The sequence below is a fragment of the Plecotus auritus genome (genome assembly GCF_963455305.1).
Source record: "Plecotus auritus genome assembly, chromosome: X".
Classification (NCBI taxonomy): Eukaryota; Metazoa; Chordata; class Mammalia; order Chiroptera; family Vespertilionidae; genus Plecotus; species Plecotus auritus.
The window spans coordinates 78,231,078-78,246,551 of NC_137784.1; the positions used below are offsets into that span (position 1 = coordinate 78,231,078).

At 39.1% G+C, this 15,474-nt stretch overlaps 1 protein-coding gene across 2 annotated transcripts in view; it reads right to left on the reverse strand.

Annotated features, from left to right (window-relative positions):
* Positions 1 to 525: 525 nt before the first annotated feature.
* ZMAT1 (zinc finger matrin-type 1) overlaps positions 526 to 15,474 on the reverse strand; it is a 119,985-nt gene continuing 105,036 nt past the window's right edge. For both annotated transcript variants that reach the window (XM_080652407.1, XM_080652406.1), the window contains exons 2-3: positions 5,318 to 5,417; positions 526 to 4,142 (exon numbers count right to left, since the gene is read on the reverse strand). In XM_080652407.1, the coding sequence (XP_080508533.1) occupies positions 2,819 to 4,142; positions 5,318 to 5,409 (1,416 nt within the window). In that variant the 5' untranslated portion in view covers positions 5,410 to 5,417 and the 3' untranslated portion in view covers positions 526 to 2,818. The remainder of the gene's footprint in view (positions 4,143 to 5,317; positions 5,418 to 15,474) is intronic.

Here is a 15,474-nt window from a genome sequence, read left to right on the forward strand (position 1 = left end):
AGTGGAAAGGATTATTTGCATTCTTGAGTAGGCCCTGAGCATTCCTGGTGCACCATCACTGAAAGTCAAGTTTCCCTCCTTGACTGCCAAAGGTGTAAATGAGCATCTGAGGCTGGAGCTAATTACAGCAATCTGAAGACAGAAACTGCTGTTCTTGAGTCTGGGAAGCAAAGTGAGATCCAGCATTGATTTCCAAAGTGTAATTTTAGAACTCCTTCCTGTGATACTGTGTTTGATCTTCCTAACTATGGTTCACTTTTAAATATCACTTCTAAAGCACTGTATTGAAAACTGTTTTTAAAGCACTTAGAAACACCAATTTGTAATTAATATCACATAAGTTATTTTAAAATCATTAATGTCCTGTGATGTGATATATCTGATAGTCCAAGTTAACCAGATATTGAAAATAATTCCGATAGCTTTTCAAAAAAATGGTAATACTAAAAAGAGCTTATAATAATTTTGGCAATGATGTATAAGTTGCAGATATAAATGATACATTTGGATTTTGAGAGTAAGGAGTTGCATTGCTGAAATATGTAAGCATAAGTGCCTTTTTTTTTCAGTCTCTGTCTCTTAGAGGTAGAGGAAGCAGTATGTTATGGTAAAGTAGAGCAAAACATGGCATTATGAAATAAAGTGCTTGAGTGAGTTATTAAAAAAATAAATAAATAATAAAGAATTAATAAAAATAAAATAAAATTAAAAAAATAATTTGTCAGTTCTAAAAATGCTTACAATTCAATTTATCTTGTCTCACATTTTTTGTGGGAAAAAAGTTGCCTTTTTGGCATGTTCAGAAAAGAGAAGTTGCCTTTTTGTGTGTGTGGCTGATTGACACCCTCTTTGCTTGATTGTGGTTCTTCTTTCCCCCTATCTCCAGTACACCAGATGTGTTTAAATAAGGAAAGTGATATTATATCAGCAAATAATCTTATACCAACAGTCTTGTGGAATACAAGTTAATTTGTGGACCATCTAAATCCCTTTTGGATTATTCATTCTACCAGCTACAAACCCAACCAATCATATGCTTCTGCTCATATTTACCATTTTATTCAAATCTCAAGAAAACCCAAGTATTAAATGCCTTTCCTAAATGCAAATACATCACCATCTAAATTTATGTGCTTTTTGATAGGATTAACACATCAAGGAAATACTGTAGCCTATTTTTTTTCCTGTTCCTGATGACTCCATGTTGAATTCCTTTTATTTTATTTTTTATTTTTATTTTTCAGATTTCAGAGAGGAAGGGCAAGGGAGAGAGAGATAGAAACATCAATGATGAGAGAGAATTTTTGATTGGCTGCCTCCTGCACTCCTCCCACTAGGGATCGAGCCCACAACCTGGGCATGTGCCCTTAACAGGAATCAAACCTGGGACCTTTCAGTCCATAGGCTGATGCTCTATCCACTAAGCCAAACCGGCTAGGGCCATGTTGAATTCTGATGATATTCCCACAAGGTCACACAGAAACTTGATGTTACAACTGAAACCAAAATCCTGAGATTTAGATTCCCTGGCTATTACTCCCTCTATACTATGGTGATGCTCAAATGCTTACAAGAGGTGCTTACTATATAAAAGGAGTTAAAAAATAATCAAGATGAAGCCCTTTAAAGGTAATGTACCCTTACAGCCTTCTTCCACGTATAAATTATCCCTTCTTCATTTTCAAGTATATAGTTAGTCATATTTCTCTAACTTAAAACTGAGCTCATATGAATATCAGCTTCTAAGCAAGCTGTAGAAGAAATAAAATTATTACCACTTTAAAATGTGATCTCCCCAGAGGTACAGTCTTGTTTAATTATTTCCTCTCTCATTCCCAAAATAAAATTCTTTGGCTGGGAAATGACCATTTACATAAAACAGTATGTAGAAATTAAAACACTTTAATATAATATAAACATTTCCAGAATATAGACTGACTTTGTATCAGTACTTTTAAAACTATATATCATCTAAGATTATTATAGACTGTTTCATTTTCCACTTTCAGAACTATAAAATACAAAAATACACTGCAAATTAAATAGAACAAAAAAGTAGTCTAAATCTCTTCATACATTTTTCTTAGAGAAAATCAAGACATGTAAACAAACATACAACAATAAAATACCGTCAACACTAATACAAACCCAAACAAAGAATAAATTTTGTAATGCCTAGTAATTCTTTCACTTAAAATAAATTATCTCCCATGGGTAAATAATTCATTATCACAGCGATTTGTTGAGTAGAAAGAGAGACAACCTCATTAAGGGAAATTACATTATATGTAAGAAATATGTAATCTATCTCTCTCTCTCTCTCTCTCTCTCTCTCTCTCTCTCTCTCTCTCGAAAACGAGGAAAAATAACTTGACAAAAAAGCATATTAAATACTTTTACTTCAGTTGGCTTTTGTTAGAGGTTAAAGTCACTGTCCACTTAGGAAAATTCAAATAACATGTATCTCATAAAATGAAACTCTTTAACTTATTTCTTCAATTCAAACTTAAAATAAAACTAAAACATTCAAAATCCAAGAGTAGACTCATCTCAAAGAATGACTTCTGTCTTTTCTTCAACAGGTATACTTTTGTCTTATGTTCTTGTTTTGCTCTTATGTTCTTTCTCAAAGGCTAAGTTTAGGGTTGTTTGTTTCTTCTTTTAACTCAATTTCCATTTTTACACACACAAAAAAAGCTTTACTGAACTGACACTGACTGTATCCACCTCTCTTTTTCTTCACTGAATGTTTCTTTGCCTAAATCCATATTCTTATAAAATTTCTTCAATGCATCTTTGGGTAAATTAACCTAAAAGTTCAAAATCCAAGAATAGACTCATCCCAAAGCATTTCCTCTTCAGTTTTTTCTTCAACAGATTTCTTTTTCTCTTTCCTGTGCTTACGTTCTTCTTTTGTAGAGGGTATACCACTCCTTTTTTTCTTTTTTCGGTGTTTAAGCTTGCCTGAACTGACACTAACTTTATCTCCCTCTCTTTTCTTTTGTCGGATGCTCTTGTCCATATTTAGATCCATATCCCCATCACTCTTTTTCTTTTTATGCTTGGACTGTTCTTTCTCTGGCTTTTCTTCACCTTCCTCTAGATGCCTTCTCTTCTGATGTCTCCGTTTATGACCTGCTTGCGGGTCACTGGTGTTGTTTTCTAAGGAGAGGTGCTTGTAAAATTCAGATTCTACACTGTACACGCCAGAGTTATTTTCTTGCTGACTAAGGCTTAGGGGTACTGGTTTTTCTGGGAAATAGTCTCTGGTGGGCTGACAATAGGTCTTAGAGTCTAGTTTCTGTTTGCTGTCATGAGCTGGTAAGCAATGAGGTAACTGATTTTTCACTACTTGTGAAATATTGTGTGATTCTGGGTAGGTCTGGAAAGTCTCAAATGGGAGTCTTGGCTCAGACATTCTATGTCTGGATCTGGAATCAAACATTTCTCTGTACTTACTGGTTTCTGTAGAGCTATCACTTATCTTTCTGAAACAAGTCTTCGGATGTAGTCCTCTGGCTTTCTGTACTTCGATGTAATCTTCAAGTTCATTTTGGAAAGAATCATATGTCCTCTTTAAATAAGCTGGTGGTAACCAATGATGTAACTGGCTTTCCACTGGTGAAATATTGTATGGCCGTTGGAAGGTATGGGAAGTCTGAACTGAAAATCTTTGCTCATTGATTCTTTGTCTGGATCCAGAATCAACTTCTCTGTACCCATGGGTTTCCACAGAATTCCCTCTTATCTTTCTGAAACAAGTCTTTGGGTGTAACCCTCTGGCTTTTTGCACTTTGATGTAATCTTCCAGTTCATCTTGGAAAGAGTCATATGTCTTCTTTGAATAAGCTGGTAAGTAATGAGGTAAGTGGTTTTCCACTGTTTGTGAAATTTTGTATGATTCTGGGTATGTCTGGAAAGTCTCATATGGGTGCCTTTGTTCATATACTCTATGTCTGGATTGGGAATCAATTACTTTTCTGTATCCACAGGTTTCCAAAGAATTATCTTCCATCTTTCTAAAACAAATCTTGGGCTCTGGTTCTCTAAGTTTCTGTGTTTTGATGTAATCTGCACTTTCAACTTGGTAAGAGTCTTGTGTCTTCTTTGAATTATTCACTAGACTAATAATAATGGATTCTCTGCAACAAAAACAGTAGAAAGTTCTTGTTACTAGATTATTTTATTCTGAATATTTTTCTGTACCTTCAAAAAGATTAGTCTAAAAAAACCCCACAAAATCCCAAACAAATTTTTAAAACCTACCTAAAATAAAAGCTATAAATCATGACCTTTTATGCCAACAAAGAAGCAGCAAGAATGGTCAGATATGTCCCAGGTTCTCCTCAATATTTTACATATAAAAACATTTTCAGGCCTGGGAAGATGGGTACAAAGAAGCAGATATATCTGATACTATTGTAGTACTTACAATGTAAGACATGCTTGGATGTGTGGGAAAGGACCAATAATATTTAAAGACCATCAGAAGATGATTTCATCTGAGTATCACATTGTTTTAAAAGTTTTGGTTAGTTAGTTCCTTGTATAAATATTTTAAATGTGATGGCTATTTATTCTGGAATCCTGAGATTTTTTTAGAAGTCTAAATTAAGGTTAATTTGGTGAGTCAGACAATTTAGATCCTATGTATTCAGACTCAATAGTATAAATCTTTTCTACTAGAATAAAATAATGTAATGTTATGCTTTGATTTTAAAAGCAACAAACCAATATACAATAGTAAGTACCCGTCTGTCCTGCTACCTGACTTATCTAGCCCCTAAATGTCCACTCAATCTTCTCCTCCTTAAAATAATAGAATAGAATGGAATAAACATTTATTGAGCTCCTACTATGTTCCAGGCCAGGCACCTTACCCATATTTTTATATTTCATTATAACCACTTTATATCAGGTCTGTCCAAAGTTACATAATTGATAGAAAGATAGATCTGGTATTCCAATCCAGGTTTCTCTAACAGCAAGACTTTTGTTATTAACCACTATACTTCACTGGAAAAATGATAACCAGATCACTGAATCTGGAACTAAGCCAACCTACCAGGTATTATTTGAATTTGTATGGTTAGCCAGAGAATGATCCTTTAACATCTCTCCAAAGAAAAATAATACTGTTAAAGAACTTCCTGGGAGATGTTACAAGCATGAAATATGTTACAAATACCACAAATCATATACAGGATTAACTCATAAGGAAATAAATGCTTAGAAAATTTGTAAAATACATGCAAGGGTACTTGATAGAAGCCCTGGTCTTTGGTGTCACAGGAGCATTTTGGCAAAAAATACTTACTTAATTTGATGTTCACTTCCTTGCACATGGAACTGGAACATTTCTAATGATGTAAAGGTGATATTACAAATATGACAAATGTAGGTTCTCATACTAAATGCTGAAAAAAACAGTTCAAATTAAGAAGGTCAATATGGATACACTTAGAATCACATTGCTAGACAGGAATTTATTAGACACCATCTACTTGAACTTACCCAATTCTATATAATAAAAACCTAATATGCAAATCAACTGAACTGCGGAATGACTGGCAGAACGACCAGTCACTATGACATGCACTGACCACCAGGGGGCAGACGCTCAATGCAGGAGCTGCCTCCTGGTGGTCAGTGCTCTTCCACAGAGGCCAGGCTTGCAGCAGCTGCGCTAAGGAACAGCTAGCCAAGTGGTAAGGAGCAGTGAGCAGTTGAGCAATAAGGAGCAAGGGGTCCTGGGCTGAGAGAGGGATGTCCCTGGGGAGTGGGCCTAAGCCAGCAGATGGACATCCCCCAAGGGGTCCCAGACTGTAAGAGGGTGCAGGCCGGGCTGAGGGAACCCCCTCAGTACACAAATTTCATGCACCAGACCTCTAGTTTAAAGATAAGGCCTAGAGAGGTCAAGTGACTTAGTCAAAGTCACAGAACCAGTTAGTAATATAGATAGCCTCTCAGAGCTCATGTCTCTTTTTTTAAAATATATTTTATTGATATTTTACAGAGAAGAAGGGAGAAGGATAGAGAGTTAGAAACATCGATGAGAGAGAAACATCGATCAGTTGCCTCCTGCACACCTCCTACTGGGGATGTGCCCACAACCAAGGTACATGCCCTTGACTGGAATCGAACCTGGGACCTTTCAGTCCGCAGGCCGATGCTCTATCCACTGAGCCAAACCGGTTAGGGCAGAGCTCATGTCTCTTAATTTAAAGCCCAGAATTCTTTATGCAACGTCACACTGCTTCTCTAGCCTTGGCCTCCTTCCTAAAAAATCTGCTATCTACCTGCTTAATGTTTCTATGTGTGAGTGCTGTAGGCCCAATGAACCTTTGCCTCTTAACCCCTCAACCAACCTCTTTTTGTTGCCCCTTATTCTTTACACCCAACCAAAACCTGAAACATCCCAAAAGATTAAAAGCAAACAAAAGCAAATTTTTACTCTCTTACCTGAAATTACTGTAGTATATTAGTTTATCAAAAGTACTTTCCACACACAGATTTTAGAAAGGAGAGAGGTTTAGTGAGACCCACTCTCAGGACAAAAGCTGAAAGCAAAATTCTAAAACAAAACTATGAGTTAACAGCTACAGAATAGGTACACTAGCTACCTCTCTATTCTGCTATTTAGGTAGAATTGTAAACAGGGGATAAATTAATTTTTATTTTCTTAATCTCATCATCCTTCCATTATCTCTTTGGTCAGAAGAAACAAATTAATAAATTTCATAAACCAAAAATAAAAAACAATCCCACCCTTAAAAGGCAATAAATTGGTGGCTGCAGAGATTTTAGGGTCAAGAAAGGTCATCTTCGAAATCAAGTAACAACTTAATCATTTAAATTATGCTAAAATAATCATTACCAAGTATATTGACCTTTCCAAAGCAAAGATTATTCATAGAAACAGGAAACTACTGCCAAGGGGAAAGAAAGATGCTGACTTTGAAGAACATGAGAACTCTGCTCACTCTTGACACACACTCTATTTGGGGCCAGGAGAACTTAGCAGATTATGACAAAGTTTGAATGGGTGATTCCTCAAAACTATCCTCTCTCCATGTGCTCTGATTTTGTGCTTGCAAAGTTACGTTCTGATTATAATTTGGCTTCCCATATTATTTGATACCAAAAAAAAAGGATACCCTGGATGATTATTTTTTTAAACCCTGGGAACTGAAATATATACAGGGTAGAGCAAAAGTAGGTTTACAGTTATGAGTATGCAAGACACAGTTTATTCTTGTATTATTATTTATTAATTATTATATTATTTTCCATAGGAAAAACTGGGAAGTTAATGAAAAATACAGATCTTTAGGCTCTTCTTTTGGAGAACATGCTTTTCTGTGTCTGGGGCAGGGCATTTGTATTTTAATAATACCCAAGGCTGTGGTTATCAGAGAATGTGTGAGAAATGCACTAAGGGAATACTTTCTAGTTCCTTATTTATCAGCATCTTCCAAGTCTGTCTGTGGTTTGGTGAGTACCTGATTTGAGACAGATGAACTCAGAAGATTCTGGACGTCTTTCAAAGCTAAGGACTAAATTGAGGACTCTTCATGCTCACAACAATGCTTTTCAGTAAATTATTACTATCTTTATTTAACAGATATGGAAATTAAGGCTCAGATTCACTTGGCCTATACCATACATTTTGAGGGCATTCAAGTTATGCAAGATAAGCAGGAGTCCTGGTTTCCTCTAAATTAGTGTTTCTCAATGCTAGTCACACATTAGAACCACATGGAGAACTTTAAAACTTTTCATGTTACAGCTCACATCAGACCCATTAAATCAGAATCTCTGAGAGTGGAACCAGGCTTTCTGACTTTTTAAAAGTGTTCTAGGTGATTTTTCTGTGCAGCCACTGTTGAGCACCACTTCTCTAGATTATCAAGCCAATGATCTTCATTATGATTATAAACTCCAATTGTATTTCAGAGGTTTTACATATTTCTTTAGTGCTTATAAAATAAATGGTATATAATGTCTTTCTCAGTTCCTCCTTTGTTTCTTCAAAAATCACATAAGATTATAATATAGACTAGAGGCCCGATGCACAAAATTCATGCATGGGGGGTGGGGTCCCTCAGTCCAGCCTGTGCTCTCAGGGGATGTCCAACTGCTGGTTTAGGCCCCATCCCTGGCAGTCGGACATCCCTCTCGCAATCCGGGATGCTGCATGCACCAGTGACCATACTTTTCATACAGGTGAAAGGCATCTTGCTGTTGTATGGGCACCCACATTTTTTTGCCCTGATTATAAATAGTACATAACATGATCTTTCTAAGGCAATAGTACCATTTTTTCCATCTTATGGGTGGAAAAACTGAAGCAGAGAGAAGTTAAGTATTGGCTTTGTCACACAGTTATAAGTGTCAGAATCAGGGCTGACCACAAAATGTGCAAGCCAGAGTCCATGCATGTCATCACTGCATCATCCTGTTTTTTCAGTGTTAGAGTAGGCTTGCCAGGTTTTAATTTTTAAATCTAAGAGACTGTTCCCAATATATAGGGTAGGGTCCCGAGGCCTGGCCGGCAATCAGGGCCAATCTGTGGGGCGACCAGTGGGCAGGGCAATTGGGGGCCCCCCTGCTGGCACCTGCCTTGGCTGGGGGCCTGGTTACCTCCCTCTTGAGGGGCAGGCACTCAACACAGGAGCTGCCCCATGGTGGTCAGTACGCATCATAGCAACCCATCATTCGCTGTTCGGTCTATTTGCATATTAGGGTTTTATATAGGACTAGAGGCCCAGTGCACAAAATTATTGCACTCAGGGGGGTCCCTCAGCCTGGCCTGTGCCCTCTCGCAGTCCAGGAGCCCTCGGGGGATGTCTGACTGATGGCTTAGGCCCACTCCCCCCAGACATCATTAGCGCTGCCACAGAGCCTGGCTTCTGGCTGAGCGGTGTTCCTCCTGTGGGAGCACACTGACCACCAGGGGGCAGCTCCTGCATTGAGTGTCTGCCCCCTGGTGATCAGTGCACATGATAGCTACTGGTCATTCCACATCTGGCTGAAACCAGCTCTCCAACATCCCCCAAGGGGTCCCAGATTGCGAGAGGGCACAGGCCAGGCAAGGGACCCCACCAGTGCATGATCAGGGCCAGGGAGGGACACAGGAGGTTGGCCAGATAGGGAGGGATCACAGGAGGGCTCCCGGGCATGTCCAGCCCATCTCACTCAGTCCCAATCGACTGGACCCCAGCAGCAAGCTAACCTACCAGTCGGAGCATCTGCCTCCTGGTGGTCAGTGCACATCATAGTGACTGGTTGACCAGTCAACTGTCTGCCCCCTGGTGCTCAATGCATATCATAGTGAGCCTTTGAGCGGCCTTAGCATGTCATTAGCATATTACACTTTGGTTGAATGGCCAACTGGAAGACCAGACACTTAGCATATTAGGCTTTTATTATATAGGATAATATAAGGTTTTATATAGGATAATACAAGAGTTTAGAGGAACTGCAGGTCACACATGAAAGGTCCAGAGTCAGTTCTGAAACTGTGGTCTCATTACTATTAACTTAGCCATTGTCTTTTTCACACACTGATAATCCTTATCTTTTTGTAAGATATCCACATTTCAGAAAATAATATATAAATACAGTGTAAACCCTTTCTGTGAAGATATAAAATATATTTATTGGCCCTAAGATAAAAATTCCTGGTCTAATACTCCTGGAATCTGCCTCAATATGTTTCTTATCCTCTCTAACCCCCTATCTGAATCTGCTCCTTGGTCCTGTCCAGCTTTGCTGCCCTTAGCTCTCCTAGGATTCCTTGTTTCTGACTTCACCCAGAAACTCAAGCTTCTTTGCACCTTGTACCTTTCAGAATCTTCCATAACCACTTGTGGGGCCCACATTTCTCCTAATCACAGCCCAATCTCATAAATCCCTTGATTAAGGTCTTTGTTTTCAAAGCATAGATTAGGGAAGTGCATGTCTTCATAGTCTAACATTGTGGTCCTCAATCTTGGCTCTATATTATAATCAATTGGGGAGTTAAAAAAGAAAACAAAACATTAATAAGTAGGTCCCAGGAATCCTTATATAATTGATTTGAGGGAAGGCCTGAGCACTGGAATTTCTAACAGCTCCCTGAGTTATTCTAATATGTAGTCAAGGATGAGAAACATCGGCCTAATATCTTAAATGGGGATAAAGCAATTGATAGCTATGTGTAAGCAAAAATGCAACTAAATATGGAATTTAACTTATGAAGAAAAAAATGTCCAGTTTACCTTTTTTAAAAATTTTTATGACAGGAGAACAAAACATTTTTTAAAAACTAACATTTGTTGAGGACCTATTCTGTGGATACTGTATATACTGCTTTATTTCATCCCTTTTCAATCCTGTGAAGTAGCCTTATTTTCATTTTATACTTGAAGAATCTGAATTGCAACTGGGCAAGTGACTTTATACATGTCTCTAAATCTATGTTTATCCCTCTACACAACATTTCCTCTCCATAAACTATTAGCAAATATTAATTGAGGAAAAATTATATAGTCATTACCATATAAAGCACTGAGAAGGATATTAAAGAATAAAATATAATCCTTTGTCTCAAGGAGGCTAATTCAATTAAGGGGCTATAGTTAATGCAATTGTCAATGAACAGTAAAGCCTATGAGAAATCAGAGGAAGAGGATAATACCAAGAATTAGAGCACTGAGGAAAGTCGTGATGGATCTTGGAGGAGAAGAAGGATTTGAAATGTAAAAGAAAACAGATAAGGGCATTCCAGGGGATAAAAACAATATCAGGTATGGCAGAGACAGAAATTAGCATGATGTGTTTAATTCAAATAATCTGTTCAACAAGCACCAATGTGGGACCAAACATCATGCTAGATGCTAAGGGTACAAGATAAATAAAATGGGCAGGTTGCTCACAAATCCAAGTGAGAAACAGATGAATGAACAGAAAAGTTCAACTTCATTTGGTAAAAGGTAAGAGAGGTATGCTTAATGTGTACAGGAGCTCAAAGAAGCAGAAGCAATGAGAACAATATGGGGGTCTGAAGAGGGCTCCTGGAAGAAATGATGCCTTAGTTAAACTTGGAAGGATGAAAAATAGTTAACGTGATGAAAAGAGTTGAGTACCACAGGCAGAGGAAATAGCATTAAAAAAGAAGATGATGTGAGATACACACACACACACACACACACACACACACACACACACAATGGAATACTACTCAACCATAAGATGAAATACTGCCATTGCAACAACATGGATAGATCTTGAGAATATCATGCTAAGCAAAATAAGTCAGGCAATAGAAGTCAAGAACCATATGATTTCACTCATATGTGGGATATAAAACTGGAAGCAACTAATGAACAAACAAGACAATCAAACAAAAACTCATAGACACAGACAACAGTATGGTGTTTACCCGAGGAAAGGGGTTGGGAGTGGGAAAGGGCAAAAGACATCAAATATATGGCAAGAGAAGGAGATTTGAATTTGGGTGGTGGACACACAATGCAATATACAGATGATGTAGCATAGAATTGTACACTTGAAACCAATGTCACCCCAATAAATTCCTTTTTAAAAAGAGGGGAGAAAGCACTGAAATGTCTGCAGAAACTTCTTAAAATTTCAAATTGTTTTAAAAAATTTGAATTGAGGAGGAGAAACCAAGATGGCTGCATAGGTAAGCACCTAAACTGCTGCCTCACACAACAATTTCAAAACTACAACTAAAAGACAGAACGGACACCATCCAGAACCACAGGAAAGCTGGCTGAGTGAAAATTCTACAACTAGAAGGAAAGAGAAAAGCTCACAGAGAATTGGAGGTACAGCAAAGGGTCTTTGTAGGCACAGAGAGGAAGGGCGGCTGAGAGCCTGGCTGACTTTCTCTGGCGGAAGGGGGAAGGAAGCCCCCGACCGCACTGAACCCCAGTTCTGACTGCACTGAACCCCAGTTCCAGGCGAGCCCCTGGGGACCCACACTCTTGTGGGGGGAATCTGGACTCTCGGGTGGAGACTCGGGAGCCGGGGAAGGCAGAGGTCTGAAGGCGCGCGCGTGCCAGTGCGCACAAAGGCTGCGGAGGTTGCCACAGGCTTTCCCTAGTGAAAGGGAGTCAGAAGCTCCTGACTGCAGTGAGCCCCAGTTCTGACTGCACTGAACCCCAGTTCCAGGCGAGCCCCTGGGGACCCATGCTCTTGTGGGGGGAATCTGGACTCTCGGGTGGAGACTCGGGAGCCGGGGAAGGCAGAGGTCTGAAGGCGCATGCGTGCCAATGCACACAAAGGCTGCGGAGGTTGCCACAGGCTTTCCCTAGTGAAAGGGAGTCAGAGGCTCCTGACTGCACTGAGCCCCAGTTCTGACTGCACTGAACCCCAGTTCCAGGCGAGCCCCTGGGGACCCACGCTCTTGTGGGGGGAATCTGGACTCTCAGGCAGAGACTCGGGAGCCGGGGAAGGCAGAGGTCTGAAGGCGCGCTTGTGCGCGCAAGGGCAAGGCTGATGGGAAGCCAAGACTGTCTGCTCCGCCCTGAGACTCCACCCCATCCAAGCTGAGCACAGAGGCTATTGCAATTTGGCAAGTCTAATCCTATAAGGCTGTCCCCAGCACCGAACTTCTCCCAGCGTAGACACAGCTGATCCTTACAGCCAACTAACCTGGAGGTCAATTCCTCCCAGTGATACCAACAACAATCAAGACTTAATTACAACAAGGCTGTACACACAGTCCACAAAGGGGTGCACCAAGAGTGTCCACCTCAGGTTAACTGGGGAGGCAGACCCACTGGGCCATATAGGAAACCTAGCACACAAATCTACCCTACCAACTCAGGGAAGCAATGAAAATGCGGCGTCAAAGAAACAGATCACAAATGAAAGAAATGGAGGAAAACAAACGACTGGATATAGAATTCAAAACCACAGTTATAAGGCTTTTCAAGAATATCTTAGAAAAGGCCAATAAATATAACGAGACCCTCGAAGATATGAAAAAGGACCAACTAGAAATTAAACATACACTGACTGAAATAAAAAATATTATACAGAGACCTAACAGCAGACTAGAGGACTGCAAGAATCAAGTCAAAGATTTGAAATACAAAGGAGCAAAAAACACTCAACTGGAAAAGCAAAAAGAAAAAAGAATCCAAAAATTTGAAGATAGTGTAAGGAGCCTCTGAAACAACCTCAAGCATACCAACATGCGAATTATGGGGGTGCCAGAAGAAGAGAGAGAGCAAGATACTGAAAACCTATTTGAAGAAATAATGACCGAAAACTTCCCCCACCTGGTGAAAGAAATAGACTTACAAGTCCAGGAAGCGCACAGAACCCCAAACAAAAGGAACCCAAAGAGGACCACACCAAGACACATCATAATTAAAATGACAAGAGCAAAAGACAAAGAGAGAATATTAAAAGCAGCAAGAGAAAAACAGTTAATTACCTACAAGGGAGCACCCAGACGACTGTCAGCTGATTTCTCAACAGAAACTATGCAGGCCAGACGGGAGTGGCAAGAAATTTTCAATGTGATGAATAGCAAGAACCTACAACCAAGATTACTCTACCCAGCAAAGCTGTCATTCAGAATTGAAGGGCAGATAAAGAGCTTCACAGATAAGAAAAAGCTAAAGGAGTTCATCACCACCAAACCAGTATTATATGAAATGCTGAAAGGTATTCTTAAAGAAGAGGAAGAAGAAAAAAGTAAAGATAAAAATTATGAACAACAAATACATATCTATCAAGAAGTGAACTTAAAAATCAAGTGAATTAAAAACCTGAGAACAGAATAATCTGGTGAATATAATAGAATCAGGGGCATAGAAAGGGAGTGGACTGATAATTCTCAGGGGGAAAGGGGTATGGGGGGTTCAGGAAGAGACTGGACAAAAATCATACACCTATGGATGAGGACAGTGAGGGGGAGGTAAGGGCAGAAGGTGGGGTGGGAACCAGGTGGAGGGGAGCTATGGGGGGAAAAAGGAGAAACAATTGTAATAATCTGAATAAAGATTTATAAAATAAAATAAAATAAAATAAAAATTTGAATTGTTGTAGAAATAAATATAAGGGTATGAGATGGGAGAGGCAAAAGGCTGTCATATCAAAGAAAGACTTATATGCTATGCTAAGGAGCCTAGACTTTTTATTTTGTGCATTGGGAACGTTGAAGTGGTTTAAGCAGAAATCTCTCCTCTAGCAACAATAGGAAGGATGAATTTGAGAGGAGCAAGCCTGGAAGTAAGGAGACCACACTTATGTAAATACTAGAGGCCTGGTGCACAGATTTCCACACTGGTGGGGTCCCTGGGTGTGGCCTGTGGGGATCAGGTTGAAACCGGCAGTCCAACTCCGCCTGCCGCTCCCGCTCATCCCGGCCCCGCTGCCACTAGGAAATGAGAGAATAACAATGAGATATAAGTAAAGCCTTTCAGAAGGTTGTTGCAGCATTAAAGTATGAGGTGATGGTAGTGGGAATCTAATGGAAGCGTACAGGAAGGATAAATAGTGCTAAGAAGACTTAGTAAGACTGACGGACAGGATAGAGAAAATTAAGTAATCAAAGCCCTCAAAGATTCAAGTGTAGGTGACAAATAGTGGTACTGCTGGCAGAGACAACTTGGGAAATTCAAGTTGGTTTTAGAGGAGATTATTATGTCAATGTAAGATATGTTGAGTTACAGGTGAAAATGAGACAACTATGTGCAATAATGGGGCTAGAAATTAGTAAGATATGCAAAACAAATAAATAAATAATACATACATACTTTAGTTCCATATTGTTATGGTAGCCATTCCTGTGCTAATAAGATCTGGGCTGGTAAAGAACATAAAGAAACAGTGAAAATGATGAAGAAAGAGGGAGATTAGATATAGTAGAAACATATAAACAATAGCAGATGGAAAAGAAGGCATGGAGAGTAAGAAGGGAGAAAATGGTTGGAGAGTGACATATTTAAGGTGGTATGTGTTAAACACTTTTTGTCTTACCACTTGCTCATATATAATGTAGGCTTCTGTTACTGTTATTTGAAATTCTCATTTGCTAAATTAAATTCTCTGGCTACTGTTTAATCCTCAAATGGTTACTGTTCTAAAAAATGGAATAGTCAAGGCAAGGTTGATAATCTCTTCTTTGAACTCTAGCTTTAGAAGCTTGTGTAAAATGACTTCAATGATTGGATTAAATTCTGCTGATGATCAGCAACCCTTCCCCAGGCAGATGAAAATATTATCCAAAACTTTTTTCTCTTATTCTAATAACCCTGAGACCTCAGAGTACTAAAATGACCCCCTTTCAGAGTACACACTTCTCATAGCTGACTCAGTTCCAACTTTACCTAATGCTATTAAACTAGAAGCCAGTTATTTCAGATACCCTCAGCTCAACAATACCAAAAACTAAAGAAATAAAAAACCTCTACCAAGTGGAAGTTTGTGATTTCTCCAAACATCTACTAC